The 26,534-nt window shown below is 43.2% G+C and overlaps 1 protein-coding gene across 1 annotated transcript in view; it reads left to right on the top strand.

The window, feature by feature from the left end:
• Window positions 1–24,104, top strand: part of YTHDF2 (YTH N6-methyladenosine RNA binding protein F2) — a 36,339-nt gene extending 12,235 nt beyond the window's left edge. The window contains exon 5 of the mRNA XM_007979750.3: window positions 23,256–24,104. Within this exon, the coding sequence (XP_007977941.1) occupies window positions 23,256–23,279 (24 nt within the window). The 3' untranslated portion in view covers window positions 23,280–24,104. The remainder of the gene's footprint in view (window positions 1–23,255) is intronic.
• The last annotated feature ends 2,430 nt before the right edge of the window (window positions 24,105–26,534 follow it).

The raw sequence follows: 26,534 nt of genomic DNA, 5'->3' as shown, positions 1-26,534 counted from the left end.
CAGCTGTTCTACAGTTCCATGATTGGGCAGTATCTTGGCAGAACACGCTGAAGCAGAGCCACAGCCATTTTTGCCTAGTATTATTACTGACTTGTTCTGCATGATCTAATTGAGTAACAGAACCTTCAAGCATTGGATCTGTCAGGCTTGAAACTTAGAGCAAATTTTAGTGACATGTTTGATAGATGTGACTTTTATTTTATTTTATTTTATTTATTTTTTTTTGAGACGGAGTCTTGCTCTGTCACCCAGGCTGGAGTGCAGTGGCCGGATCTCAGCTCACTGCAAGCTCCGCCTCCCGGGTTTACGCCATTCTCCTGCCTCAGCCTCCCGAGTAGCTGGGACTACAGGCGCCCGCCACCTCGCCCGGCTAGATTTTTGTATTTTTTAGTAGAGACGGGGTTTCACCGGGTTAGCCAGGATGGTCTCGATCTCCTGATCTCGTGATCCGCCCGTCTCGGCCTCCCAAAGTGCTGGGATTACAGGGTTGAGCCACCGCGCCCGGCTGACTTTTATTTTTTTAAACAGCAATATACTGTGCTTAAGGTGTGGTTTACCTTGTTGGATGCTACAGATACTGTTGTGAAATCTTTCTGCATTTATTTAGAACCTTTCCCTAGTTAAGTATTCCTCTATGACATCAGTTTTGTTGGCTTCGTAGTATTGTCAGACTTACTATAATTTACCGATCCCTAATTGTTGAATATGTCAACAATCTGTATTTTAATATATTTTTTCTAATTAAAATAACACTACACTGAACATCCTTTTGTATAAATATTTATATTTGTTCCTTAGTAGTTAGATGTGTCAAAGGTATATGGATTTTAAAAATAGTATTTTACCACAGACTCAGAAATTCTTAGTAAAGGGGTAAATGCTTTGTGGTCTTGGCTAAGTTTTATATATATTGCTATATAAATCTTTTTCCTGAAAAGTTGAGGGAATCATTGTGCAACTGTTATCTAGAAGAAGGCAGTGGTTGAGAGCGTTTCTCTTTTTTTTTTTTCCTTTGAGATGGGATCTCGCTCTGTTGCCCAGGCTGGAGTGCAGTGATGTGATCTCAGCCCACTACAACCTTCACCTTCCCAGGTTCAAGCGATTCTTGTGCCTGAGCTTCCCAAGTAGTTGGGACTACAGGCAGGCGCCACCACACCTAGCTAATTTTTGTATTTTTAGTAGAGACGGGGTTTCACCATGTTGGCCAGGCTTATCTGGAACTCTTGACCTCAAGCCATCCACCCTTCTTGGCCTCCCAAAGTGCTGGGATTACAGGCAGTGAGCCTCTGCACCCAGCCGCCTTTCTCTTTTGACTCAACTTTGGAATAGTCTGGGAGAAAGGAGAGTTAACTTCCTGAGTGAATGAATTTTTTAAAAAATAAATTTCATAAAATAATTGGTTTAATTTTTGTCTTGTGTCTAGCCCTTTAACTACAAGTAAAAATAAGGGAAGCAGTCGAGTAGAGAGGACAAAGGACTAATTCTTTTAAAGTCCAGCATCTTGTTAGACTCAATGGATGATGGAGCCCTGGGAGACAAAAATTAATGAAATAGAAAAAAAATAGACTTATTGGGTACTTGGGTAAATGATTTTTCTGAATAACTGCAGAGCAAGTGGAGAATGAGGGGAGAGTTGAGATACAGAGAAAATATGATTGTGGTGTCAACAGTTTGAATTTTAGTCTAAAAAAAAAAAAAGTCATTGGTATTAAATGGGACCAGATTGACTGTATACCCTTTTGTGCTATTGAATTTTTTTTTTTTTTGAGATAGTGTTTCACTTTTGTTGCCCAGGCTGGAGTGCAATGGCGTGATCTCGGCTCACTGCAACCTCCGCCTCCCAGGTTCAAGCGATTTTCCTGCCTCGGCCCTGCGGAGTAGCTAGGAGTACAGGCGGCTGCCTCCATGCCTGGCTAATGTTTGTGTTTTTAGTAGAGACGGGGTTTCACCATATTGGGCAGGCTGGTCTCGAACCCTTGACTTTGTGATCTGCCTGGCTTGGCCTCCAGCCACTGCGCCCAGCCCAAATTTTTTTGAGACTAGATTCTTCATGTCAAAAGACAAAGCTAGGTCGGGCATGGTGACTCACGCCTGTAATCCCAGCACTTTGGGAGACCAAGCCAGGCAGATCACAAAGTCGAGGGTTCGAGACCAGCCTGCCCAACATGGTGAAACCCCATCTCTACTAAAAATACCAAAAAAATAGCTGGGCATGGTGGCAGGCGCCTGTAGTCCAGCTACTCAGGAGGCTGAGGCAGGAGAATGGCGTGAATCCAGGAGGCGGAGCTTACAGTGACCCGAGATTGCGCCACTGCACTCCAGCCTGGGTGACAGAGCGAGACTCTGTCTCAAAATAAAAAAAGGACAAAGCTGGAACCAATGGATAGAAGTTATGGGGAGAAATACTTTTGTAAATGGAAAACTTGCTAAAAACGAAGTTCTTAATCACGAGAATTTCAGGTAGAAACTAAAAGAGATATGTTATAGAAACTAAACTAGGGATGTTATAGAGGGGATTCATACATAGGGTAGTCTGGACTAGAGAAACCAAGGTATTAAAGAGGATTAGCTGACTCAATATGACATTTCAGGTTTGTGAAGATGAATTGATCCCATGAAACAGATCTTTTTAGGAAGGTTATTGTTTGTTTCACAGTTTCTGACCTAAATCTTTGTTACATGTAAAATAAGAAAGAACGGACTTGAGGCCAGAAAGCTGTGGATGACAGAAGGGATTGGTGCATTCTCAGTGAATTTTGGTACAGATTGGGTATATGAGTAGTTTTTTAATACATTTACTATGTACATATTAATGAAAAGTTGTTTCCTAAACTGTGCTAAAAGGCTTATTAAAGAAATTTAGAGGCTGGATGGAGTGACTCATGCCTGTAATCCCAGCATTTTGGGAGGCCGAGGTGAACACATCACTTGAGCCTGGGAGTTCAAGACCAGCCTGGGCAACATGGTGAAACCCTGTCTCTGCAAAAAATACAAAAATTAGCCAGGCGTGGTGGCTCATGTCTGTAATCCCAGCTACTTAGGAGGCTGAGGTATGAGAATCGCTTGAACCCGGGAGACGGAGGTTGCAGTGAGCTGAGATCGTGCCACTGCATTCCAGCCTTGGTGACAGAGTGAGACTGTCTCAAAAAAAACAAAAAACAAAAAAACTAAAAAAAGAGGCCAGGCAAGGTGATTCACACCTGTAATCCCAGCATTTTGGGAGGCTGAGGCGGGCTGATCACCTGAGGTCAGGAGTCCGAGACCAGTCTGGCCAACATGGTGAAACCCTGTCTCTACTAAAAATACAAAAATTAGCTGGGCATGGTGGTGCACGCTTGTAATCCCAGCTACTTGGGAGGCTGAGGCAGGAGAATCACTTGAACCCAGGAGGGGGAGGTTACAGTGTGCCAAGATTGTGCCACTGCACTCCAGCCTGGGCGACAAGAGTGAAAGTCCGTCTCAAAAAAAGAAAGAAATTTAGGAGTGGTGATGAAATTTAAGAGTGATTATTTGGGAGAAGTGTTTCCTTTAAAAAAAATTTAAAATTGATATGTAATAGTTGTATGTAGTGTTGTTTTGACATCCAGAATACACACTGGACTCTTACTTATTTTTTGGTGGTAGAGACAAGGTTACCCAGGCTGGTCCGAAAACTCAAGTGATCCTCCTGCCCTGGCCTCCCAAAGTGTTGGGATTATAAGCGTGAGCCACCCTCTCTGGCCTTGTTTTTATCCAGGTTTTCTTTTGATGTTGGCGGATGCGCATGAAAAGTTTCTCTTTACAAGGATGTTTGTTTTCTTTATAGCCATCTTTCTCCTTCTGACCCTTTTATTTATGCATTCAGTCTTTTTTTTTTTTTTTGAGAAATATTTGAAGTGATTACTTTGGCTCAATTTTCAGCATTTAAAAATGTAAGTTTTGGCCGGGCGCAGTGGCTCATGCCAGGAGGTGGAGTTGCAGTGAGCAGAGATTTTACCACTGCAGTCCAGCCTGATTGGCAGAGGGAGACTCTGTCTCAAAAAAAAATCAAGTTTCTGTGATTTAAAGATGAAAACATCCTCACTTGAGCTCTAAATAATATTAAATCCTTAGGAAGTAAATAACCACGTGATACTGTTGGCTCCCGTTTAGCATCTTACCACCCCGCCGCTGTTTTATTGCCTCTTCAGATCTAGTGAGTGGGCATCCTGTTTTAAACCAGGATGACAAACATGAGCATTTTTTGTAAAATCCTAAGGCCATCTATGTCTATTTTTGTCTTGCAGATAAATATACTTGTCTATCTGCCAAAAGGATTAAGGAAATTTTATTTGTATTACTCATCACCTTCCTTGCTTTGTGAATAGATAAAATGCCTCTTTCTGCGGCCTCCTTAAAGGAGGACTAGAAGAGAATAGATAACATTGAATTTGGATCTTTGAACCATGCCCTCTGTATCTGTCTTTCAACAAACGTTTGTGTTAATTGCTAGGATGGAACAGACAAACAAGGTACCATGTTTACCTTAGAAGCAGAGGGTTTTAGGAGGACAACAAAATGGATAAAATATGGGATAAGAGCTGTAATAGAGGAATGAATAAATTTGGCATTCTGGGGAAGTGATTAATTACTTTGGGGAAATTAAGAATTCATGGAGGCAATAACATTGGAACCATGCCCAATAAGTAATAATAGAATGATAAGCACTCAGATGGCAGCATAGTGCTTGGCACATAGTACACACAGAAGCTTAGTTATCTTGTCTAACACTATAATTCTCATATTTCAGATAAAGGAAGAGACTCAGAGGTTGTTTATCCAAAGTCTCATAGCTCGTCTTTAACACAAGTCTCTCCAGCGATGTGTTGGAGCTGGCTAGTTGGAGCCAGCTGTTTAGCTTTCAAGAATACCTTTCTGTACATTAAATTACATTATAATTACCATTGTATTAGAAGATAATATTCAAATTCATTACTTTTGAGGTTATTTACAGCTGTTGTATCAATATATAATATGCTGTTGCACACTGATAACACATTGGTAATCTGAAATCAGCTGTGGTGTTTCTTTTTTTGTTGCTGTTTTTGAGACGGAGTCTCGCTTGTTGCCCAGGCTGGAATACAGTGCAGTGGCGTGATCTCAACTCACTGCAACCTCTGCCTTGTGGGTTCAAGTGATTCTCTTGTCTCAGCCTCCCAAGTAGCTGGGACTACAGGCACCTGCCACCACGCCTGGCTAATTTTTGTATTTTTAGTAGAGATGGAGATTTACCATGTTGGCCAGGCTGGTCTCAAACTCCTGACCTCAGGTGATCTGCCTCCCTTGGCCTCCCAAAGTGCTGTGATTGCAGGCGTGAGCCACCATGCTCAGCCTAGGCTTTTATTTTATTTATTATTTATTTTTATTTTTATTTATTTATTTATTTTGAGACAGTCTTGCTCTGTCACCTAGGCTGAAGTGCAGTGGTGCAATATTGGCTCACTGCAACCTCCGTCTCCCAAGTTCAAGTAATTCTCACAGGCACCCGCCATCATGCCTGGCTGATTTTCCATTTTTGTAGAGATGGGGTTTCACCATGTTGGCCAGGCTGGTCTTGAACTCCTGACCTCAGGTGATGCGGCCTCTCAAAGTGCTGGGATTACAGGCGTGAGCCACCATGCCCAGTCTGGATTTTATTCTTTACTTGTGTTGTAGTTTAGTTGTAAGGGAGGGTAGTTAATTAGGGAATAGCAGTTTGGAAGATGGGAAGTATGAAATATTTACCGAGCACTGACCTTGTTAGGCACCATGCTAGGAGCTTTTGTAGCTTTACTTTAATCCCCATACCAACCTGGGAGGCAATATCCTGTATTTATAGAGAAATGGAAACTTATGTAAGCAACTTACCGAAACATCTATTATGCTTGGTGTGGTGGCTCACGCCTCTAATTCCAACACTTTGGGAGGCCAAGGTTGGCAGGTCATTTGAGGCCATGAGTTTGATACCAGCCTGGCCAACATGGCAAAACACCGTCTCTACTGAAAATACAAAAAAATCAGCGAGGCGTGGTGGTGGGCACCTGTAGTCCCAGCTACTTGGCAGGCTGAGGCAGGAGAATGGCGTGAACCTGGGAGGCGGAGCTTGCGGAGAGCTGCGATCACACCACTGTACTCCAGCCTGGGCGAAAGAGTGAGACTCTGTCTCGAAAAAAAAATGGCTGGGCGTGGTGGCTCACACCTGTAATCCCAGCACTTTGGGAGGCTGAGGCGGGCAGATCATGAGGTCAGGACTTCGAGACCAGGCTGGCCAACATGGTGAAACCCCATCTCTACTAAAAAATACAAAAATTAGCTGGGCGTGGTGGCAGGTGCCTGTAATCTGGAGGCTGGGGCAGGAGAATCACTTGAAACCAGAAGGCGGTGGTTGCAGTGAGCCGAGATCGCGCCACTGCACTCCAGCCTGGCAATAAGAGCAAAACTTCATCTCAAAATAAAATAAAAAGAAAAAGCCGAGAGGGGTGGTGTGTGCCTATAGTCCCAGCTACTCGGGAAACTGAGGGATGAGAATCACTTGAACCTGGGGGGCAGAGGTTACAGTGAGCCGAGATCACAACAATGCATTCCAGCCTGGGTGACAGGCTGTCTCAAAAAAAAAAAAGTATGTGGGAGATGGCTCAGAGACTAAATGAGATACTTTTACAGTATTCTGGGGGAAAAAAAGATGATGAGGGCCTGAACCAGGACAGTGTGGGAAACTGGATGTGAAGAATGTGGTAGACATATTTGCTGACTAGTTTTTCAAAAACTAAAGATGAGAGGAGCAGCAGTTTAGGGTTAGGATTTGGGGATGTATTGGCTTTTGGAAATAGTTTCAGGTGCCTGTGATAGTAGCAGCAGCAAGGTGATAGTAGGCAATTGGGAATCTGGAGCTCAGATTGTTGACAGGAATTTGAATTTTCAACCCTCAGGATAGGTAAAGGCATGAAGTTTATGACTTCTCAAAGATTCTCGTAATAAGAATGACTAACAGTTAACTCTGTACAGTGTCTAGCATATAGTTGTCTTGAATATATACTTAAATGTGTGTTCATTTAATTCTTGTATTCTTGTGAGGTAGATATAACTAGGTCAGTTTTACTGATGAAGACATTAAAACACAGAAAAGAGTAAATAACTTTGCAAAGGGACATGAGATATGAAAGTAGAGCTGGTGGTCTAATTCTGCAGTGTGGTTCTAGAGCCAACACTAGTGAGAGAAAAGGACTATGGAAAAAATGCCCCAGAAATAACAAAATTTGAAGGATAAAGAGGGAGCAAGTGAAAGAGATTGAGAGAGAATAGTCTTGAGTTTTTAGAAAGAGAAAAGGAATGGGCTATTCAGGTTGAGTATTCCTTTTTTTTTTTTTTTTGTTTTGAGACGGAGTCTTGCTCTGTCACCCAGGCTGGAATGCAGTGGCCGGATCTCAGCTCACTGCAAGCTCCGCCTCCTGGGTTTTCGCCATTCTCCTGCCTCAGCCTCCCAAGTAGCTGGGACTACAGGCGCCCGCCACCTCGCCCGGTTATTTTTTTTTTGTATTTTTTAGTAGAGACGGGGTTTCACTGTGTTAGCCAGGATGGTCTCGATCTCCTGACCTCGTGATCCGCCCGTCTCGGCCTCCCAAAGTGCTGGGATTACAGGCTTGAGCCACCGCGCCCGGCCAGGTTGAGTATTCCTAATTTGAAAATCTGAAATGCCCCAAAGTCTGAAACTGAGTGCACACATGACACTGAAGAAAATGTTCATTGGAGCATTTCCTATTTTGGATTTTCAGATTAGGGATACTCGACCAGTATGTATCTACGAATATTAAAAAAATCTGAAATCCAAAACATTTCTTATCCCAAAAATTTCAGATACAGGATACACAGCCTGTATGGAACTTCAAGCAGTAGGGTAGAGTACACTTACTCAGAGGCTACAGAGAGGTAACAGATGACTGCAGATGCCAGTGATGTCTGTTGAATAAAAAGCTGCTTTGCTGTTACAAAGTTTTGATCTCCATACTTCATTCAAAAGACTCTGCATGTTTCTTTATCTTTCCAGCCTCTTTGTATTCGCAGAATCAGTATCTTTCAATCTCTGTGTTCCAAGCCTTAACAAGCTATTATAAAGCTCTTTTGTTTGCCTAGTATGGACTGTTTTGGTAAATTAGACTATATAAAAATGTCTGAAATACAGAGTTGAATATGAAGAATGGCAGCATTCTGATTTTGATGTGGCTAAAGATTAATCCAGGGAGGACTGCTGTTTTTCCATGCTTAAACATTTGTGGGACAAGGGCTAGTTGGCAATGCAGGAATCGTTGAAACCAAGAATCGTTCAAGTATGAGCCATTCTGCTTACCTACAGAAGTAAAGAGTACCCCCATAACAGTTTTTAGCATTGGAATTCTTTTTTTCCCTCCAAACGAAACTTTTCTTAGAACCTCATGAACGGTTTCTACATGTTCAGCTTCCTTTCTCCCAGAAGATACCTGAAGCATCTCTCCTATGAAGCATAATTTTAAACACTAGACGACAATGAATTTTTTTTTTTTTTTTTTTGAGACGGAGTCTCGCTCAGTTGCCCAGGCTGGAGTGCAGTGATGTGATCTCTGCTCACTGCAAGCTCCACCTCCCAGGTTCACGCCATTCTCCTGCCTCAGTCTCCCAAGTAGCTGGGACTACAGGCACCCACCGCCACGCCCGGCTAACTTTTTGCATTTTTAGTAGAGACAGGGTTTCACCGTGTTAGCCAGGATGGTCTCGATCTCCTGACCTCATGATCCACCCGCCTCGGCCTCCCAAAGTGCTGGGATTACAGGCGTGAGCCACCGTGCCCGGCCCGACAATGAATTTTTAAAAATGGGAATGATGCATGGAAGATGAGGTAGAGGGATCTGTTTTGAGATGAGAGAAGTAGGGTGAGGATTCAGCAAGTTCAGCATCTCTTCTAAAGATGTTGGGTTATTTAGTCTGGGTGCAAGTTTGGAGGGACGAGGAAGAGTTACCCAGGAGGGAGATAGGGAAGGCTTACAGCATTGACTTTGCCTGCCTGCCTTTAAAGGACAGCACGATGAAGGACTGTTCTTGTAGTTCCTTAGGAGTTTTATGGAGAGGAGAAAAAAAAGGTCTGTTCTTTGAATTAGGGCAAACGTGTTCTCTTCTGCTTTTTTACATTCATCATTGAAATCCTGTAAGTCTGCACATGAGCAAGGAAAAAGTGGTAGCTCAGATTGTTGCTTCTTTCTCCTACACAAAGCAGGTAACAGTTTAAATATGCATGCTGCTGCCACCTCGTGGACCAAATTCTAGTTCCTGGGCCCAGTAAGTAGTACCCTAATGCTTTTCATCCTTTGCCGAATAAACAGATAGTCCTTTGTTGAACTGATTTAACTCCAGTTTGCCATTGGGAAAAGATATCAAGGAATTATAGTGTATCAAATGAAACATTCTAGGGCAGCATGTATTAAAGTACTAATTGACAGTGTGAGACCAAGTGTAGAAGAATAGCAAGAGCTAGCGTTACCAAGAAATTTTTTGGAAGACTTACTGAGTTGGGTCTAAAAGGATGGACAGGAAAAGACAGAAAGATGAAGAAAATGGCCAATCCCCTGTGTGAACTGTTGGATATAGAGCGGGAAGGGACAGACTGGCAGTTGTTCTACTTTCCAACTCATTTGCACTTGGTATTGCAATTTGTGGTGACTCTTACGAGATGTTCAGTATGCCTACTGCGTATGTCAGAGTTCACATTTTGCCCGTATCACTTCGTGTACTACATGAAGCCATTTTAAGAAGATAGACTTAAAAGCTCTTTATGTGCGTTTTTTTTGAGTGAGGTGTGGATAGCATATAGAACTTAAGCGTTTGCATGTAAAAATCTTGCAGTGTGCAAACTATAAATATTTGCAAATTTTGCATTTGTTTTTATCGTAAAATGTAACCAAATTATAAAAAGTGTAGAAAATGAAAGAAATCACCCATAATTCCTGTACTACAACAAAACTACTCATCTTGGCGTTTTTTCTTTTCTTTACCTGTGTAATTGGTTTATACAGTTATAATCATCTTGTATATAGTGTTCATTTCATCCTCTTTTTCTTAGTGTTTTAGGTATAATATTTACACATATTTAGGCATTTGCTGGATATCTATAAGGCACTTGTCATATATCCTCAATCTCTTGTAATAATGCTGTAAAAGAGTGAAGACTCTTCATCTTCCAAGTAGAGACCTGAGATTCAATAAGGAAAAACTAGATCACTGCCTAGGAAGTAGAACTGGGATTTGTTTTACCACAAGGGTCTTTCTGTTTTTAGGTCGTGCTATATCTTCATACTTATTTAAAATTGCTAATTGGCTGGGAAGGGTGGTTTACACCTGTAAACCACCTAGGATCACTTGAACCTAGGAGTTGGAGACCAGCATGGGCAGCAAATAATAAAAAGAAATTAGCACCTGTGGTCCTAGCTGCCTGGGAGGCTGAGGTGGAAGGATCACCTGAGCCCAGGAGATTGAGGCTGCAGTGAACCAGAATCATACCACTGCACCCTAGTGTGGGCAACAGAGTGAGACCCTGTCTCCAGAAAAATAATAATAATGAAATTGCTAACTGTGTTTTAGTATCTGCTAATGCCTGTAGCCAGTCACCTCTTTGTGGACATATAAAGAGAACGTAATTAGTTGAAACGTAAATAGTTAAGCACTCAGTTTTAATTTTCCCATCACAAGTATCAAAATGGAGTAAATTAGATCTATTCTATATGACCTCTATGATCATTTGCTGAAGGGTGTGAAAGTTGCTGCTAATTACAGGCAGCAGGAATAAGGAAGAGTGTAAACGATTCTGGATAATGCACAGCAACAGGTTATTGTAAGTAGGACTGTTTTAGTCTACCCCATTGTCATACATGAACTGCCAGGTTACCTCACTTTGGTGGCAGAGCTAGAATTAGAGCCCAGATAAGTTCTTGGCTAATTCAACGTTATGGCAAAAGTTACTTTAGTTGAGTTTGTGGGCCTGCACAGTGGTGAGGAGAGGGGAGTACGCTGGACCTGGATGCAAGAGCTTCAGTGTATAAATTCCAAAAAATGGTAACGGATTTAAAGCAACTTTTGAGTCACCTTGAAAGTTTAAAAAATATATTGGTAACCTGGGTTCTACTTACAAACTTAACTAAATTAGAAATTTTATTTAGTAAGCTCCCTAGGTATTTCTTGTAGGATTAGAAATGATTGAAGAGAAGTTTTTCAGTTAGTACAAAAAGTACCCTCTGAGAGTTCTTACTCTGAGATTCTTGTTCTCCCTTACCTACTGAATGAGCATCTTTGGAGGTAAGGCCTTGGAATCTGCATTTTATCGGCTCTACAGGTGATTCTCTTGTATTTTAAATTTGCATATATAAAGTTGATACTGGTAGAGCCTGAATTATGGATTTTGTGGTCTTGATAATAAATGTATAGGTACTGGAAAGGCCCAGGGCTCTGGAGGAAGAGTTGGTTTCATATTTGCCACTGTCATGAATACTGAACAAGGAAAATCATCTGAGCCTAAATATCTTTAAAACTTAGAGAAAATACCTAATTGGGTTAATAGGAAGACTAGATATACAATCATGGCATCTCTTAGCGATATGTTCCGAGATATGTTCTTAGGGATATGTTCCGAGAAATGCATTGTCCAGTGATTTTGTCCTACAAACATTGTGTACTTACAGAAACCTAGATGGTAGAGCCCACTACACACTTAGGCTATATGGTATAGTCTATTGCTCCTGGGCTACCAACCTGTACAGCATGTTACTGTACTGAATAGTATAGGCAGTTGTAACACAGTGATAAGTATTTGTGTATCTAAACACAGAAAATGTACATTAAAATACAGTTTAAAGGATAAAAAAGGGGACTGGGTACGGTGGTGCACGCCTATAATCCCAGCACTTTGGGAGGCTGAGGTGGGTGACTTACTTGAGGCCAGGAGTTGGAGACTGGCCTGGCCAACATGGTGAAACCCCATCTCTACTAAAAATACAAAACCTGGTGGGGCGTGTTGGTGTACACCTGTAATCCCAGCTACTGGGGAGGCTGAGACATGAGAATTGCTTGAACCCAGGAGGCGGAGGTTGCAGTGAGCCGAGATAGTGCCACTGTGCTCCAGCATGGGCAACAGAGCGAGACTGTCTTTTAAAAAAAGAGAAAGAAAAAGAAAAACTTACGTTTTTAACGTCTTTTTAAAAACTATGGCAAACACATTAGCGTAGACCTACACAGCCTCAGGATCATCAATATCACTGTCTTGACTGCCACATCTTGTTCCATTGGAAAGTCTTCAGAAGCAATAATACACAGCTGTCATCTCCTATGATAATAGTGCCTTCTTCTGGAATACCTCCTGAAGGACCTGTCAGAGGCTGTTTTACAATTAGCCTTCTAATAAGTAGTACATTCTAAAATAATGATTAAAAGTATAGTTATATAGTAAATATATATACCAATAACATAGGTTTTTTTTTTGTGAGACGGAGTCTTGCTCTGTCGCCCAGGCTGGAGTGCAGTGGCACGATCTCAGCTCACTGCAAGCTCTGCCTCCCAGGTTCATGCCATTCTCCTGCCTCAGCCTCCCAAGTAGCTGGGACAATAGGCGCCCGCCACCATGTCCGGCTAATTTCTTGTATTTTTAGTAGAGATGGGGTTTCACTGTGTTAGCCAGGGTGGTCTCTATCTCCTGACCTCGTGATCTGCCTGCCTTGGCCTCCCAAAGTGCCAGGATTACAGGCATGAACCACCGCACCTGGCCTTTTTTTTTTTTTTTTTTTTTTGGATACAGAGTCTCACTCTGTTGCCGAGGCTGGAGTGCAGTGGTGTGATCTTGGCTTACTGCAGCCTCCACCTCCCAGGTTCAAGCGAATTCTCCTGCGTCCAGCTGATTTTTGTACTTATTGTAGAGACGTGGTTTCACCATGCTGGCCAGGCTGGTCTCAAACTCCTGACCTCAGGTGATCCGCCTGCCTTGGCCTCCCAAAGTGCTGGAATTACAGGTGTGGGCCACCACACTTGGTCAAGTTTGTTATTAAGTATTATTTATTATACATAATTTTACGTGCTATAGTTTTATACAACTTGCAGTGCAGGTTTGTTTACACTAGCATTTACCACAAACAAGTGAGTAATGTTTTGTGCTACATCCTTAGAGTGGCTTCGACATTGCTAGGTGATGGGAATTTCTCTGCTCCATTGTAGTCTTGCTGATGTGTCATTGACTGAAATGTCATTATATCGTGCATGAGTGTTTGTGTGTGTGTGTGTGTGTATATTTTTTGAGACGGAGTCTCACTCTGTGGGCACGCTGGAGTGCAGTGGCATGATCTCGGCTCACTGCAGCCTCCACCTCCTGGATTCAAGCAATTCTCCTGCCTCAGGCTCCCGAGTAGCTGGGACTACAGGTGTGCGCCACCATGCCCGACTAATTTTTGTATTTTTAGCAGAGATGGGGTTTCACCATGTTGGCCAGGATGGTCTCGATCTCTTGACCTCGTGATCTGCCAGTCTTGGCCTCCCAAAGTGTTAGGATTACAGGCGTGAGCCACCGCGCCCGGCCTATCTATCTGTCTGTCTGTCTGTCTGTCTGTCTGTCTGTCTATCTATCTATCTATCTATCTATCTATTTTTTTTTTTTTTTTTTTTTTTTTTTTTTGAGAGAAGGCCTCACTGTGTCACCCAGGCTGGAGTGTAGTGGTGTGATCACAACTCATTGCAACTTTGACCTCCTGGGCTTAAGCATTCTTTTTCTTGCAGCCTTCTGAGTAGCTGGGACCACACGGGTGCTCGCCACTATGCCTGGCTAATTAAAAAAAATTTTTTTGGTCGGGTGCGGTGGCTCAAGCCTGTAATCCCAGCACTTTGGGAGGCCGAGACGGGCGGATCACAAGGTCAGCAGATTGAGACCTTCCTGGCTAACACGGTGAAACCCCGTCTCTACTAAAAAATATACAAAAAACTAGCCGGGCGAGGTGGCGGGTGTCTGTAGTCCCAGCTACTCAGGAGGCTGAGGCAGGAGAATGGTGTAAACCCGGGAGGCGGAGCTTGCAGTGAGCTGAGATCCGGCCACTGCACTCCAGCCTGGGCGCCTGGGCGACAGAGCGAGACTCCGTCTCAAAAAAAAAAAATTTTTTTTTTTGTAGAGATGAGGTTTCACTGTGTTGCCCAGGCTGTTCTTGAATTCCTGGGCTTAAGTGATGCTCTTCCTTTGGCCTCTCAGTGTTAGGATTCTAGGTGTGAGCCACCATGCCCGGCCTAATTTTTAAAAATTTCTGGCTGGGCGTGGTGGCTTAATGCCTGTAATCGCAGCACTTAGGGAGGCCAAGGCAAGTGGATCACCTGAGGTCGGGAGTTCAAGACCAGCCTGACCAACATGGAGAAACCCCATCTCTACTAAAAATACAAAATTAGCCGGGTGTGGTGACGCATGCATGTAATCACAGCTTCACAGGAGGCTGTGGCAGGAGAATCGTTTGAACATGGAAGGTGGAGGTTGCATTGAGCCGAGATTGCGCCATTGCACTCTAGGCAACAAGAGCAAAACTCTGTCTCAAATTCTAGTAGAGTCACGTTCTCAGTATCTTGCCCAGGCTGGTCTGAAACTACTGTTCCCAGCCTCCCAAAGTGCTGGGCTTGTAGGCAGGAGGTACTATAGCCAAAATAGATATTTGGAATGAAATATTACAATTCTGCTTTAAATGGGAGAACTGATGAAAAATACTTTGTCTCTTTACCTGGGGAAGTTAGCATCTTAATTATATATAACTTGATGTTTCTGCCATTGGATTTATTTAACTTATGGCATTGGAGACTATAAAGATTGATTCTATTAAACCTTATCAAGCAGTGGAAGTAATTTTTGTGTAATCGTATCACTTTTAAAAATACATTTTCCGGCCGGGCGCGGTGGCTCAAGCCTGTAATCCTAGCACTTTGGGAGGCCGAGACGGGCGGATCACGAGGTCAGGAGATCGAGACCATCCTGGCTAACATGGTGAAACCCCGTCTCTACTAAAAAATACAAAAAACTAGCCGGGCGCGGTGGCGGGCGCCTGTAGTCCCAGCTACTCGGGAGGCTGAGGCAGGAGAATGGCGTGAACCCGGGAGGCGGAGCTTGCAGTGAGCTGAGATCCGGCCACTGCACTCCAGCCTGGGCGACAGAGCGAGACTCCGTCTAAGCATTTTATATTATCAGCTGGGGTGCTGAACTTTGGGTTGACTTTCAAGGTTCATAGGGGCATAGGAAAAACTAGTTGAGAGCTGTATAGATTTAATTTTGTGGGAGGGATAAACATTTACCAGATTTTAATGTTAATAAAATTATATCCAAGTAAATATGAATATGCCTCAGTTGTGTTTTATGGCCCACTTAAAAGTGAAGGGAGAGGAAGGGATAGAACAGTGCAGTAGTAAGTAGAAAGGTTAAAAAGCTTAAATAGAGGAAAGCCAAATAGGCAGATTTACTATATTATGTATATTATATGAAGAGATTGTAGATGTGCAGACTTTAACATTGCCACCTTATGGCTTTTTGTATATTTCCTCCAGAGACTGAATTTTCTATTTTATTTTATTTTTCTTTTTTATTTTTGAGACAGAGTCTAGCTCTGCTGGCCAGGTGCGAGTGCAGTGGCACGATCTTGGCTCACCGGGGTTCAAGTGATTGATTCTCCTGCCTTAGCCTCCTGAGTAGCTGGGACTACAGGCGTGTGCCACCATGCTCCCCTAATTTTTGTGTTTTTAGTAGAGATGGGGTTTCACAATGTTGGCCAGGCCTGTCTTGAGCTACTAACCTCAGGTGATCCACCTGCCTCGGCCTCCCAAAATGCTGGGATTACAGGCGTGAGCCACTGCACCGACCGAGTTTTCTATTTTGTAATCATAGACTTAAAGTGAGGAGGGGCTGAGGTAGATGGGTGGATAGAGGTGTGGACATTATTTCTGGTTATTTAAGCCACAGACCAGATCTGTCTGGATTTGTAGTTTCCTAATTCATAGTTAATAACTTTTTTTTTTTTGGAGACAGAGTCTTGCTCTGTCGCCCAGGCTGGAGTGCAGTGGCGCGATCTCGGTTCACTGCAAGCTCCGCCTCCCGGGTTCACGCCAGTCTCCTGCCTCAGCCTCCCAAGTAGCTGGGACTACAGGTGCCCGCCACCACGCCCGGCTAATTTTTTTGTATTTTTAGGAGAGATAGGGTTTCACCATGTTAGCCAGGATGGTCTCGGTCTCCTGACCTCGTGATCCGCCCGCCTCGGCCTCCCAAAGTGCTGGGATTACAGGCTTGAGCCACCGCGCCCCGCCCATAGTTAATATCTTTTTTTTTTTTTTTCTGTTGCCCAGGCTGGAGTGCAGTGGCCGGATCTCAGCTCACTGCAAGCTCCGCCTCCCGGGTTTACGCCATTCTTCTGCCTCAGCCTCCCAAGTAGCTGGGACTGTAGGCGCCCGCCATCACACCTGGCTAGTTTTTTGTATTTTTTAGTAGAGACGGGGTTTTACCGTGTTAGCCAGGATGGTCTCAGTCTCCTGACTTCGTGATCCGCCCATCTCGGCCTCCCAAAGTGCTGGGATTACAGGTATGAGCCACCGCGCCTGGCCTAGTTAATATCTTTAATGTTTTTATTTGAGACAGAGTTTCGATCTTTTTCTCAGGTTGGACTGAAGTGGCATCGTGATCTTGGTTCACTGCAGCCTCTGCCCCTTGGGTTCAAGCAATTCTCCTGCCTCAGCCTCCTGAGTAGCTGGGATTATAGGTGCCTGCCACCAGGCCCGGCTACTTTTTTTTTTTATTTTTACTTTTTATTTTTGAGATGGAGTCTCGCTCTGCTGCTCAGGCTGGAGTGCAGTGGTGCGATCTCGGCTCAGTGCAGCCTCCGCCACCCGGGTTCAAGTGATTTTCCTGCCTCAGCCTCCCTAGTAGCTGGAATTACTGGTATGTGCCACAACTGCGGCTAATTTTGTATTTTTACTGGAGACAGGGTTTCTTCATGTTGGTCAGGCTGGTCTCAAACTCCTGACCTCAGGTGATCTGCCCGTCTCTGCCTCCCAGAGTGCTGAGATTACAGGCATGAGCCACCGTGCCCGGCCCAATTTTTAATTTTTATTTATTTTTATTTTTTTGAGATGTAGTTTTGCTCTGTCACCCAGGCTGGAGTGCATGACGTGGTCTTGGCTCACTGCATCCCCTGCCTCCTGGGTTTAAGCAATTCTCTGCCTCAGCCCCCCGAGTAGCTGGGATTACAGGAGCCCACCACCATGCCTGGCTAATTTTTTTTGCATTTTTAGTAGGGACGGAGTTTCACCATCTTGCCCAGGCTGACCTTGAACTCCTGACCTCGTGATCCACCCGCCTCGGTCTCCGAAAGTGCTGGGATTACAGGCGTGAACCACTGCGCCCAGCCCCAATTTTTTTATTTCTAGTAGAGATGGGGTTTTGCCATGTTGGCCATGCTGGTCTCGAACTCTTAACCTCAGGTGATCCACCCTCCTCATCCTCCCAGAGTGCTAGGATTACAGGCGTGAGCACCTGTGCCGGGCCTTAATGTTTTTTGGTTTTTTTTTTAAGATGAAGTCTCACTATGTTCTCTAGGCTGCAGGTCAGTGGCTATTCACAGGTGTGATCATAGTTCATTACAGACTCAAATTCCTGGGCTCAGATGATTCTGTTGCTTTCAGCCTCCCAAGTAGCTGGGACTGAATAAGGTGTAAGCCCTCTGTGCCTGATTTAAATTCATCGTCATCTGTCACCCAGACTGGAGTGCAGTGGTGCAGTCTCGGCTCACCGCAACCTCCTGCCTCAGCCTCCCCAGTAGCTGGGACTACAGGTGTGTGCTAGCACGCTGGCTAATTTTTGTTTTTTTTTTTTTGTAGAGATGAGGTTTTGCCACCTTGCCCAGGCTGGTCTCGAACTCTGGCCTTAAGTGATCTATCTGCCTTGGCCTCAAAGTACTGAGATTACAGGCATGAGCCACCGCATGCAGCCTGTGATTATGTAAACATTGAAGTTTTATTAAGTGTTAAACATAACTTAGTGTACCTTTTTTGCAGAAGAAATAAATTTTTACATTTCTTCCCTTCCCCCCAGTTTTATGTTTTGAAATACATTAAAAAACTTTTTTTGAGAGAGAGGGCCTCTGTCACCCAGGCTGCCAAGCTGGAATGTAGTGGTGGCATCCTAGCTCACTGTAACCTCTGACTCCTAGGTTCAAGCTCTCCTCCCACCTCAGCCTCCCAAGTAGCTAATCCAAGTAGCTAGGATTATAGGCACGCACCACCACATCCAGCTAAGTTTAAATTTTTTTTTTTTTTTTTTTTTTTTTGTAGAGACAGGGTCTCACTATGTTGCTAAAGGCTGGTCTTGAGGCCGGGCGCGGTGGCTCAAGCCTGTAATCCCAGCACTTTGGGAGGCCGAGACGGGCGGATCACGAGGTCAGAAGATCGAGACCATCCTGGCTAACACGGTGAAACCCCGTCTCTACTAAAACTACAAAAAAACTAGCCGGGTGAGGTGGCGGGCGCCTGTAGTCCCAGCTACTCAGGAGGCTGAGGCAGGAGAATGGCATGAACCCGGGAGGCGGAGCTTGCAGTGAGCTGAGATCTGGCCACTGCACTCCAGCCTGGGCGACAGAGCGAGACTCCGTCTCAAAAAAAAAAAAAAGGCTGGTCTTGAACTCCTGGCTCAAGCACTTCCCCTGCCTCAGCCTTCCAAAGTGTGAGCAGCAGATGTGAGCTACCATGCTGGGCGTTGAAATAATTTCAGATTTACTCTTCCTCATTTTGCCACATTTGCTTTATCATTTGAATGTTTTTGAAAATGTGTGTATATAATGTTTTCCTGAGCCATTTGAGAGTTACGGTCTAGACATCATGTCTTCTCTCCTAGGTATTTTGGCGTGTAGTTCCCAAGAACAACGATATGCAGTTACATAACCACAGTGCATTTATCAAAATCAGGAAATTTAATTGACACAATGTTGTTACCCACAGATCTTATTCAGACTTTATCAGTTGTCTTAATGTCCTTGATAGCAGTTTTTTTGTGGTCCAGGTTCCAGTCCATGAACATTTGGAGACCATGGTTTCATGTCTCCTAAGTTGTTGTTTGTTGTTTTCATTGTTTTGAGACAGGGTCTCATTCTGTTGCCTGGGCAGAGTGCAGTGGCACGATCATGGCTGACTGCTGCCTTGACCTCCCTGGACTTAAGTGATTTCCCAGGTTACTGGGACTATAGGTGCATGCCACCACACCCAGCTAATTTGTGTCTGTGTGTATTTGTAATGTAAGACACGGGCTTTGCCATGTTGCCTACGCTGGTCTTGAAGTCTTGAACTCCTGTGCCCAATGTATCTGCTAGCTTCTGCCTCCCAAAGTGCTGGGATTACAGGAGTGAGCTACTGCGCCCAGCCCTCCTTAGTCAGTCTTCACTGGTTTGAAGTGAAGTTGTATCCTTCTCAGTGCATCATACTGGGAGGTACAAGATGTCTGTTTATGCCATTACTGATAAAGTTAACTTTGGTCACTTTGGGTAAGGTATTGTCCACCAGGTTCTCCACTTAATATTTTTTTTTTTAATACGTGGGAAAATAGTTTGACACTATGTAAATAACTTGTTTCTCATCAAACTGTCTCCTTTTAATTCTAGCATTGATTGATAATTCTTACTTGATTCAGGTATTACTATGATAGGTGTTTACTTATCATTCATTAATATTATGTAATGCTCAAGTGACAGATTTGGCCAGCGGGAGGTCCTTCAAGAAGGATCCTACTGATGCCCTGGATTCTCACTCTGTTTCCAATCTATACTTTTCCTTCTCTCTCTCTCTTTTTTTTTTTTTTTTTTTTTTTAAAGATTGGGTCTCATTTTGTCACCCAGGCTGGAGTATAGTGGTGCGATCAGGGCTCACTACAGCCTTGACCTCCTGGGCTTAAGCCATCCTTCCGCTTCACCCTCCCAAGTAGCTGGGACCACAGGCACATGCCACCACCATGCCTGGCTAATTAAAATAATTTTTTTTGGTAGAGACAGGGTCGCCATATGTTGGCCAGGTTGGTCTTGAACTCCTGGCCTCAAGCAGTCTCTCTGCCTTAGCCTCCCAAATTGTTGGGATTACAGGTGTGAGCCACCACTCCTGGCTGTCTTCGTGGTGTTGTGCTAAAATTGAGAAAGTTTGACTTTTGAAGCAGTATTGAACATAGGTATTTGTAAGACTTAAAATTGTACATTATAAAGAGGAACAAATTTGGTGTTTAAAGACTGAGACAATGCTGTAGTAAGTATAATTACACGATGCTGTTTTGAATTTTTTCTTGACTATTTTAAATGCTATTAAGCATGCCGACAACTTAAATATAATAAACATGTTTCTTAGGAAAAAGCACATCTGTAGTCTAAGTTTCTAATTCAGTGTTACAATTTGGGAAAAATAATTTACTGTCTGTATTTCTAGGGTTGCATTAAGAGATAATAGGTGGAATTTTGTTTTATTCATTTTTATTTTATTTATTTATTTATTTTTTTGAGACGGAGTCTTGCTTTGTCTCCCAGGCTGGAGTGCAGTGGCACTATCTTGGCTCACTGCAAGCTCTGCCTCCCAGGTTCACGCCGTTCTCCTGCTTCAGCCTCCCGAGTAGCTGAGACTACAGGTGCCCGCCACCATGCCCAGCTGATTTTTTGTATTTTTAGTAGAGATGAGGTTTCACCATGTTAGCCAGGATAGTCTCGATCTCCTGACCTCATAATCCGCCCGCCTCGGCCTCCCAAAGTGCTGGGCTTACAGGCGTGAACCACCGCGCCCAGCTGGAATTTTATTTAAAAGTCAATCTTATCCACTTCTTAACTTGTAAGCAGTTTTTGAGTGAAGTTAGTTGTAGTTGAGTGAAGTTAGTTGAAGACCTGTTCTTTGCTTTCTGCTTTTTGATCTAGTTGGGACTATTACATAAAACAAGACTGAATTTAGTTTGTGGATGCAGATTTAGGGGAAGGACGTTGAAAGCGGTAGTGGTTATGGATGTTTCAAAGAAGGAAGGGATTTTGAGTTGTACTTTGAAGGACAGAAGGAGAAGAGCCAAAAATTATTGCCTTAAAGAATAAAAAAAGCAAGAGGAATGAGATTTAATCAAGAAATGCATCTGAGTCTAGATTTCCTGAGGCCAAAAGTAGATGCTGATCAGTAATACATGAGAGGTTATGTAAATTGTATCCATCTGGATTATGAAATATAAAACCAGGTAAGTGAGTTTAAAATCAACATAAGCAAGATGCTGTTGACTTTATAGCTTACTAAGAGGGTGAGGGTAAATAAAAAATTTTTTTAAATTGACTTCAATCAACTCCAACTTTTTTTTTTTAAATAAGAGACAAGGTCTCAGCTCTGCCACCCAGGCTGGAGTACAGTGGTGGCATCATCATAGGTAGGACTGCAGGCATGTACCATAAGTGGTAGTTGCTATTTTTAGTAGAAACCATACTGATATCAGAGCCATAGTTACCACAGGGAAAATGGGAGCAAGTGTGTAAGTTCAGGCCTGTGTGTCACTGGCCACTTAATGCTTTTGCATTTAATAGCCATGTGAATCTAGTCATTTACATGGAAAAAAAATAATTAAAAAAAAAAATTAAAGATGTAGTGTTTTTTTGTTTTTGTTTTTTTGTTTTTTTGCGATGTAGTTTCGCTCTGTCGCCCAGGCTGGAGTGCAGTGGTGCGGTCTCGGCTCACTGCAACCTCCAGCTCCCGGGTTCAAGTGATTCTCCTGCCTCAGCCTCCCGAGTAGCTGGAACTACAAGTACGTGCCACCACACCCAGCTAATTTTTGTAGTTTTAGTTGGGATGGGGTTTCACCATGTTGGCCAGGATGGTCTCCGTCTCTTGACCTCATGATCCTCATGCCTCTCAGTAAAGATGTAGAATTTAAAAAATTCTGAGGCCGGGCACAGTGACTCACGCCTGTAATCCCAGCACTTTGGGAGCCAAGGCCCAGCGGATCACGAGGTCAGGAGTTCAAGACCAGCCTGACCAACAAAGCGAAACCCCATCTCTACTAAAAATACAAAAAATTAGCCAAGCATGGTGGCGGCGCCTGTAGTCCCAGCTACTCGGGAGGCTGAGGCAGGAGAAGGGCTTGAACCTGCGAGGTGGAGGTTGTAGTGAGCCAAGATCACGCCATTGCACTCCAGCCTGGGCTACAGAGCGAGACTCCCATCTCAAAAAAAAAAGAAAAAAAAATTCTGTACATGAAGCAATGTGTGAAATGGAAGAATTTAAGATACGTTTCTGAAAGACAGTGATTTTTTTTTTTTTTTTTTTTTTTTTTTTGGGAGATAGTCTTGCTGTGTCGCCCAGGCTGGAGTGCAGTGGTGTGATCTCGGCTCACTGCAAGCTCCGCCTCCCGGGTTCACCGCATTCCCCTGCCTCAGCCTCCCGAGTAGCTGGGACTACAGGCGCCCGCCACCACACCCGGCTAATTTTTTTGTATTTTTAGTAGAGATGGGGTTTTACCGTGTTAGCCAAGATGGTCTCAATCTCCTGACCTCATGATCCGCCTGCCTCTGCCTCTCAAAGTGCTGGGATTACAGGCGTGAGCCACCGCGCCCAGCCATAAACAGTGATTCTTAAGAAAATGAGCATTGGGATTTATTTCAGGGAAAACATAAGTATTGTAGTTGGATTACCACCTCCCTAGGGAAAGAGGCCAAATGTGTGGGTTTTTTTTTTTTTTCCCCCATCTGTGGACTAAGGGCTTTTTCTATATGTCAGCTTATTAATTCTCCATAACCCTGTGAGATACTTATCTTCACTTTACAGAAAAGGAAATTGAGGGCTTATGAGTATGTCCAAGGCCTTGGGACTAGTTTGGGATTTGAATTTAGGTCAGTCTGACTCTAACACTCTGGTGTGCTATGTATGTATGTATACTGCTTTATCTGACCAGTCATGTATGTTTGGGTTACTTCCATCAGGCCCATAGTTTTGGGGGGCCTGACAACTAAGTATTAATCTAAACAGTATAATAGGAAAGCATGTAATGAATTTTCAAGTCAAAAATAATTTTGCATTAAGATGTTGAAGTGTTTAAAACAAAGTAAAAGCCAGTTTTTCTTTGTGGGGAATGTTCTACTTAGAATAATTAATTTTCTAATAATTCTAAATAATTAAATTTCTGTTCTGTGAAGTTTTAAAATTCATAAGTAAGCATGTTCAGATAATTTTTAACCATTTCACCTTTTTTCTTACCTCTGTAGGAACGTCAAGGTCGTGGGAAATAAAAGGCAGTTCTACACAGACTGCAGCAACGGTTGCATCTGCATATCCTAAGAGGAAAAAATGACCTTCAAGAGAATTAGGACTTTTTTCTTAATTTCACTGACTTCAGAGACGATTGCAGACTTGCAGTTTAAGTATTGGAATTTCACAAAAGACATAGGACTTAACTGGAAAATGAAAAAAAAAAAAGAAAAAGAAAAAACTAAACAAAAAATCCCTCTAGGTAGTTTAGGTGAAAAATGTCCCTTTTATTTTGGCTTTGGTTGTGATTTCAGAGCATAATGCTTTGTTTTTTTGTCTTTTTACTATGTTTTTCGGATTTTTAAGTCCGTAAGTGCATACAGTTTTCTCTAATTTTTAAACCCTTTCCTCCTCCCATTTTGACATTTGCACTTGGAGAACACTTGAGTTGTGAAGGTTTTGGGCATCCACCCCAGAAAGTGGGAATTTGATTTTACCCTTCCGAACTGGAAGAACATTTTTATGAAGAATTTTTGTCCGGGAGAATATAACAGTGTTACCCAAGGTTGTGTCTTTAAGGGTGGTTCATTTTCTCTGACCTTTTGTTACTCAAAGTAAAGTACTAGGAGTCCTAAGAAATGTTCTGTTCTTGTACATTATACTGATTAAGTCAGGATTAATTTGATTTCAAAGCTAAGAACAGTGGTAAAAACTCGTTTACAGAAATGCATTTTGGAAGAGAAAAATACTGTAAAACGTGTAGTGAATGTTTCTTCAGTTTCTTGTTCAGCCAATGAGGAAAGGGCATTGCCTTTCTTTTTACCATTAATCACTTCTCAATAAACGTGAGATCCTGTTGAGCATCACTTCTAGTACCATTTAGTATTATTTGAGTCTGCTGTATTTTATGAAATATTTGGAGTATAAGGTATAACAGGTGAGATGGCAACTAATTTTAGAGAGTTTGTGCTGAGAGTAAACACTTCAGGCTTGCTTTGTATTCAGGGCCAGTTAACTAGGACCTCTGCAAAAGCAAGGTGGGCCAATATTCATAATGCTTTATTCCTGGATACTTCGCAGAGAGTGTAGAGTCATTGCTAAATCATTTGTTCAACAAATATTAGACTGTTGGGTGCCTGGCACTGTGCTTAACTCTGTGGAATTTGGCCAGTTATCTTTGATGCAGAGGAAATAGAGCCCAGGAAATAAGTGTTCAATTTGAAATATGGTTTTAGACAATATTCCATATGGATGCAGATCCCTGACAATAAAATCTCTGTGGGCTTGGGTCTTTGGGAACCTTGTAACAACTGTAATAGCATTTAATTTCTTCTTTATATTTTCAACAGTTTTAGAGGCTTCTCTATCTTAAAAGATTGTTATCTCTTAAGATGTTCCCATTTTAGGCTGGGCACAGTGGCTCATGCCTATAATCTCAGGACTTTGGGAGGCTGAGGCGGGTGGATTACTTAAGGTCAGGAATTGGAGACCAGCCTGGCGGACATGGTGAAACCCTCTCTCTACAAATTTAGGTGGGGGATGGTGGTGCATGCTTGTAATCCCAGCTACTTCGGAGGCTGAGGCAGGAGAATCGCTTGAACCTAGGAGGTGGAGGTTACAGTGAGCCAAGATTGCACCACAGCACTCCAGCCTGGTGACACAGCAAGACTCTGTCTCAAAAAAAAAAAAAAAAAAAGTTTCCGTTTTAGAGTTGCATGTGTGAAAACATCTAAATACTAAGAAAGGATTATAGAAATGGATTTTAATACTGTTGGACAGAGTTGTGCCCTCAAAATTACTGAGTTCTACACAGCCCAGGATAGTAAAAGTCAGGAGTGCCAATAAAATTGTTAAATACTGGTTTCTAAATTAATTCCTTTCTTCCTCTCCTTCCTCTCCTTCCTCTCCTTTGTCTCCTTCCTCTCCCCCCTCTCCCCCTTCCTTCCTTTCTTTCCTTCCCCTCCCTCCCTCCCTTCCCTTTTTTCCTTACTTTCCTTTTTCTTCTTTCCTTTTCCTCCTTTCTTTCCTTTTCTCCCCTCTTCCTCTCCCTCCTCTTCCCCTCATTTCTTTTCTTTTTTTGACACGCAGTCTCACTCCCTGGCTGGATTGCAGTGGTGCGCTCTTGACTCACAGCAACCTCCACCTCCCGGGTTCAAGCGATTGTCCTGCCGCAGACTCCCGAGTAGCTGGGATTACAGGTGTGTACCACTACATCCAGATAATTTTTGTACTTCTAGTAGAGACGGGGTTTCACCGTGTTGGCCAGGCTGGTCTCCAACACCCAACCTCAGGTGATCTGCCCACCTTGGCCTCCCAAAGTGCTGGGAATACAGGTGTGAGCCACCGTGCCCAGCCAATAGTACCATTATTGACATTTGCAGTCAAAAGCTTTTCTTGGCCTGTCAGAGGCACAGTACAATATTCCTAAATATTTCTGGCTGCCATCCTTTTTGAAGCACGTTTACCCCGAATTTTGGGGAGTTCCTTGTGTTTTTATCAGTAAAGTGCTAGATTTCCTAGTAGTATGTGTGGCACTCATCGTTTTCACTTTCAACCCAAACTTCTGTGACTTCTAGAGGACTCCCTCGGGCTTCTTTAGTATTGACCTTGAAAAGGGAAAATATCCAGAGAAAAGCAAATTCAAAAGGAATTTTAACTAGATTTTCCTACATAGTATTTCAAGTTGGATATGAGATTATTCGAGACGATTATTTGCAATTTGAAATGTCAGCAACATAGTAGTTCCCAGTCTTTCATAGCAAATGTAGAAAGTACTGTTTCAGCTTTAAGAGTAGACTGAGGCCGGGGGCGGTGGCTCACGCCTGTAATCCCAGCACTTTGGGAGGCCGAGGCGGGCGGATCACGAGGTCAGGAGAACGAGACCATCTGGCTAACACGGCGAAACCCCGTCTCTACTAAAAATACAAAAAAATAAGCTGGGCGTGGTGGCGGGTACCTGTAGTCCCAGCTACTCGGGAGGCTGAGGCAGGAGAATGAACCTGGGAGGCGGAGCTTGCAGTGAGCCGAGATCACGCCACTACTCCAGCCTGGGTGACAGAGTGAGACTCCGTCTCAAAAAAAAAAGTGAAAAGAATTTGGAGCCCCTAACAAGGTTATATACTTAGCCTTCCCTTTTGGATTTGTGTATTTTAGAAAAATCACATTGGCTTTTCCTGTAGTATAAAAAATTAGACTGTTCTTTACTAAAGACTCCAAAATGCAACTAAACCAGTTTTCTTATTGTTAAAGGCAACTTTGCCAGTATTTTTAATAGAGACAGGGTTTCACCATGTTGG

This window comes from Chlorocebus sabaeus, chromosome 20 (genome assembly GCF_047675955.1).
Source record: "Chlorocebus sabaeus isolate Y175 chromosome 20, mChlSab1.0.hap1, whole genome shotgun sequence".
Classification (NCBI taxonomy): Eukaryota; Metazoa; Chordata; class Mammalia; order Primates; family Cercopithecidae; genus Chlorocebus; species Chlorocebus sabaeus.
This window is presented reverse-complemented; position numbering and strand designations above follow the sequence as displayed.